Source organism: Cimex lectularius, unplaced genomic scaffold (assembly GCF_000648675.2).
Source record: "Cimex lectularius strain Harlan isolate CLEC.00 unplaced genomic scaffold, Clec_2.1 scaffold657, whole genome shotgun sequence".
Classification (NCBI taxonomy): Eukaryota; Metazoa; Arthropoda; class Insecta; order Hemiptera; family Cimicidae; genus Cimex; species Cimex lectularius.
Genome location: NW_019393166.1, coordinates 1 through 4,965, shown reverse-complemented (window position 1 = coordinate 4,965; position 4,965 = coordinate 1). Strand labels below are relative to the sequence as shown.

The following is a 4,965-nucleotide window of genomic DNA, read 5'->3' as shown; positions in this document are numbered from 1 at the left end:
GGGATTTGTGCTCCCCAGGCACTGCAGCTTTCTAGCTTATTGAACTTTCCTAGGTCCCTAGTTCAGTGCAATTGACTCATTCCTTCTTGTCAGAAGTATTAGGACTGCTGTTGCTAAAATTTCATTCCCTAGGTTTTTTTCTGTATGCTAGGTTGTTTCCATTGAGTCATTGCTTCGATTTGGAAGATGATAAGGGTGGCTTTTTCTTCTTCCTCATTACATAATCTGCAGATGGGATCATCATTATACATGTCCATATAATTTCAAACATATATTTTATATTGAAATACAATTAACTTATGGGACTAGGGAAGACATGCCAGGCAAGATTTTAACAAACAATGATACTTTCAACAATTGTTTTATTTATTTTTATTGAAGGTACAAAAAACAATTCTTAAAACAAAGGCATCACACTTAAATCACACTTAAAACTGGAATGATTATTTTTTCTTTTACAATTACTCTTCCATTTTCTCATTTTTGTCCTTTTTCTGCTTCAAAGCTGGAGCATTTGTATGAGTGATAGGAATTTCACGAGAAGGATTCTCCTTGGAGATCTGAAAACATGAATAATATGTTGTATTAATTTCATTCTTTACGTTTAAAATTGTTTAGATTTTAAACAAGACTTACCAGCTTGGGTGCATGGAGTGAAAGGACACCATCGGAGGAAAGATTTGATTTGAGAGCGTTGACATCAACGTCTTTAGGAATCCTGTATTTCCTCGTGAACTGCCTCGAGATAAAACCGTGCTCGTCCGATCGTTCTTCATGCTTCCCGTCAATGACAACCATATCATTCTCAACTTTTACTTTAAGCTCTTCAGGCTTAAACTGCTGCACGTCCAAGTTGACTTTGAACCCATCCTTGTCCGAGACGATGGACGAAAGACCAGAATCCCCAGCTGCAAGGTTCCTCCAAGGGCGGACGTAGCCGCAGCGTAGAGGATTAGACAACAACCTGCTTGGTCTCAAGTCATCGTCAAATAGACCGAGTCCAAAATGTTGGTCTCCCAAATCACAGACTGGCCTGCGATAATCGTCCAGCAGCTCGTTCAACAAAACTGGCAGCAATGACATCCTACAAAAGAAAATTATGATTTTAAAAACACTTACAAAATACTCAATAAAAACCTTTAATACAGTACAGAATAAAGACTTTACAACTTACTTTGATGATTGGCGAGTATAAGAATTGTCTCTGGTACAACAACGCACTACGTTGTAAAGCTATAAGTAAACTGATCTTGCCAGGGGGACACCTGGCTTTTATAAAACCCCCACCAGACCCTAGAACGTTCCCGCCCCTTCTCGCCATTTCTAGATGTTTACTAACATTCAATATTGTCATTCCGGCTTTAAATACGGTTATAAATTATTAATTGAAAATAAATTCTCAATCCACGGATTCTGTTGTACAATGAAATACAGAAGCAATAAGTTTTTACTAAAAATATAAATATTTTAGAGATTCACACCCTTTAAAAATACATAAACAAATAATCATTATATAATACACTAGTTTTGATAAAATAGCTAGATATTTTAATAATTTTAATATTTTTTGATGATATTGGGCTGCAAAATAATAGTCCTGAGTCCTATCGTCCTCCAATAGGCCCTAAAATAATAAATTAATCAATTTTTACTAGGAAATCGTGAGATTCGGTCTGGTGTGACGTAGATTTCAGAAAACATTTTATATATCGTGCTAATGTTTCGATCTTTATTATTATCATCTTCAGGGCCTGGCATTTACAAACATTGTTTAAATTAACAAATACATGTAGGATGTGGATAAAACTTATACAGTGCAAAAAAAAAAAGTTATATTCAAAGTATTTCTACTCATTCAAAGTGTTTGTTTTCTGTGTAGTTGTGTTATTATTGTGTTTCGTGTTGAGAGTGCCAGTGAGACATTGATGTTTTATGTTTATATACGTTGGATTTTGAAGGGGTGGGGAAGGAAGTCGGTATAGAAAGACATTTTTGTATAAGGAGTCGGCTTCTTTGAGGTGTATTATATGTTTTGCGTGATGTGATGATATATATATATGTTATCGCTATTGAATTTGATTAATGATATTGGCGTAGTTGCGACTGAGTTTATGTGCGTAGGCATGCCTCCGGACTTAAGAAGAGTTCTCGAACACGGTAGCGAGTTTCAGAGTCCCCTGTTCTGCTTTTTAGTGGAAATTGTTTTTTTTTTTATTGTATATAATATGTCATATGTGTTGTGTGTCTAGGTTTTACCTGAGTGCATGTATTTATTAGCGTGATTGGCGAGGGGTGAGGGTGAAATATAACGTCATCATCGCCCCTCGAACGTTGAGAGCATATGAGTGTGTGTTCGGGGTCGATGGCGGAATATTTATAAAAGTACTCCATCAACCACAAACTAGATTAGTTTGAGTATAGGTCAGTGGAGGAATATCAAGTACTCCACCGACCAAACGCAATGAGTGTACTGTATGGATGTATTTATGTGTATGAATGTAGTGTTTGATAGGGTAAATAGAATATAGACTTGGGGGCTGAAATGATCTAGATGTCGGAATCCCCAGAAAAAAATTACAAAAATCAAAAGCGCTTCCAATAAAAAATTCCGATTTGTTTAAAGCCTGTAAATATGGATATAACAATAACAACATTGACATTAATGTGCAGGGAAAATGTTTTTTTTTTTTCTCCGAGGCCCGGTACATCGCTACTACGTCGAAATAATGGCAGCTAACTGTATTAACCATATATTATTTGGGTAATATGATAGATGTTAAAATACATAATTTTTTTTTTAATAGAGAAACAAAGTTGAAAGTCGTTTTTTGCACCCTCAAAAACCCTTGAACACTGCCAAATTTGTCCTTTGTAAATATATTAAAACCGGAGATATAAAATAAAACATGAAGAGTTTTTATGTATTTTATCCCTATTTTTATTTACTTAGAATTACAAAAACTGTAATCGTTGTGGACATAGGCTGGAAGAAGATAAATTCAACTTCTCTATTTTTGTTTTATCGTCACATCCAGAGGAATTATTAATTTTCAAGGAAAACACCGGAACATAATTAAATTAATAAATGTTTTAATGGAAAGATTACGTAAGAACATTACTGTTATTAACACTTATGCGTTCTTCAATTCCAAAACGTTTGCACACCCAAAAAATTATATCACCAATATATAAAAGAAATTTCAAATACGTCTTTTACGATTTATTTTTCGCTAAAGGATATTTTGTGAAGAAATTCAGACTGAAAATCTTACTTGTGAAAATGTGTTGATTTTTGTATAAAAACAACGCTTATGATATAATATGATGTAAAGAAGGGATATTTTTTTTTATTTAGAAAAAATAACAACAAAACAGAAAAAATAAGGTGAGAAATAGGGAAATCAGCCAAAAATCCAAGATGAGTCTAGAAGTGGGGAGGGCGTTCTAGGCTGTTCTATGAAAGCCTGCCCCCCTATAAATACTCAGGCTGGCTTGGTCCCCTCATCAGTTGATATTGAGCAAAGCAAGTGAACACTTCTTGAATCGTTTCAATCGACCTTATAAACACCCTCAAAAAAAGTAAGTAATTAAATTTTTTGTTATAGTACTGTAATTAAATTTTATTAATTTATTCTGTCTTTTTAGAAATGTCATTGCTGCCAGTTTTGTTCAACGAGCTGCTTGACACTTACCACAGGCCTGTTTATGACCTTAGCGACCAGCATTTTGGACTCGGTCTTATGGATGATGACCTGAGACCATGCGGATTGCTACAGGCTCCACTAAGGTGCGGCTACGTCCGACCCTGGAGGAACCTTTTGGCTGGCGATTCTGGCCTTTCTTCGATTGTCTCAAACAAGGATGAGTTTAAAGTCAACCTGGACGTGCAGCAGTTCAAGCCGGACGAGCTTAAGGTCAAGGTTGAGAATGACATGATTGTCGTTGATGGGAAGCACGAGGAAAGGTCGGATGAGCATGGTTTTATCTCGAGGCAGTTCACAAGGAAATACAGGATTCCGAAGGATGTAGACCTTAATGCCCTTAAATCAAATCTTTCATCGGACGGTGTTCTTTCCCTTCAAGCACCTAAGGTGAGTTAAAAACATTCTGAATTCCATGTTAATATATTTTTCTTTATTTACTAATTGTAAATACATTTTTCTGTATGCAGGTTTCCAAAGAAAATGATGCTCGTGAAATTCCCATCGTTCACACGAACGCCCCAGCTGTGAAACAGAAAAAACAGAATAAAGAAAAACAGGAGAATGGAGAAAAATAATACTTACCCCTTCATAGATTAATTGTCTTTCGTTTGACTGTATTTACCTGACTGATAATTTATATTCCTACTTGTAATGGTGTAATATGTTTAATAAATGTACACATTTGTATGTTCCTAGTTTATTTAAATAAATATTTTTAAACCTTGACTTTCGTGTATGTTTTAATTTACTGCCTTTTTCTCCTTTTTATTGACATTTGAGTCTCTATTTTCTTTACAACTGCTTTGTAAAGGTTTGACCCAAATTTCAATAGAAAAGAAAAAATTTCCTACATTTTTATTGATTTTTTTTTCCATTGAAACCAACTGCATTTTTGAAACATTCCTGTGCATTTCACATTAAACAAAATAATAGAGCTCATCATGTAAGCTTGGAGTTAAAAATAACAGAGTTTTAACATAAGGACAAAAATTGATATTTTTTACGGGTCAAAAACGCATTTCTTAAAAAAATAGCCATCTACTCAAACAGCCAGAAGATGGCAATAACCACATTGGTGATAAAGATTATCAGGGCCCTGTCAGACATTTTGGATTCCATTGCACATAGGGCAGAAGGGCATTGAAGAGGTTGATAAATTGGTCAAGGAAAATTCAATGAGAACACCTATTGGCCCAGAACCCTTTTGTGGCAAACCAAACTGACCAAAGTTCTTCATTCAATGGAAATGTAACCCAGGACA

The 4,965-nt window shown here is 35.0% G+C and overlaps 2 protein-coding genes across 2 annotated transcripts; one reads left to right on the top strand and one right to left on the bottom strand.

Moving 5' to 3' along the window:
* Positions 1–342: 342 nt before the first annotated feature.
* On the bottom strand, positions 343–1,278 carry LOC106669070 (alpha-crystallin A chain-like). The gene is made up of 3 exons (XM_014398327.2): positions 1,175–1,278; positions 637–1,084; positions 343–560 (listed from the first exon to the last, which is right to left on the bottom strand). Exons 2-3 carry the CDS (start codon positions 1,081–1,083, stop codon positions 462–464), a joined length of 546 nt encoding a protein of 181 aa, XP_014253813.1. The 5' UTR covers position 1,084; positions 1,175–1,278; the 3' UTR covers positions 343–461.
* A 2,194-nt stretch (positions 1,279–3,472) lies between these two features.
* LOC106669068 (alpha-crystallin A chain-like) lies at positions 3,473–4,404 on the top strand. Its single transcript, XM_014398326.2, has 3 exons — positions 3,473–3,579; positions 3,646–4,091; positions 4,172–4,404. The coding sequence occupies exons 2-3, from the start codon at positions 3,648–3,650 to the stop codon at positions 4,277–4,279; spliced, it is 552 nt and encodes a 183-aa protein (XP_014253812.1). The 5' UTR covers positions 3,473–3,579; positions 3,646–3,647; the 3' UTR covers positions 4,280–4,404.
* The last annotated feature ends 561 nt before the right edge of the window (positions 4,405–4,965 follow it).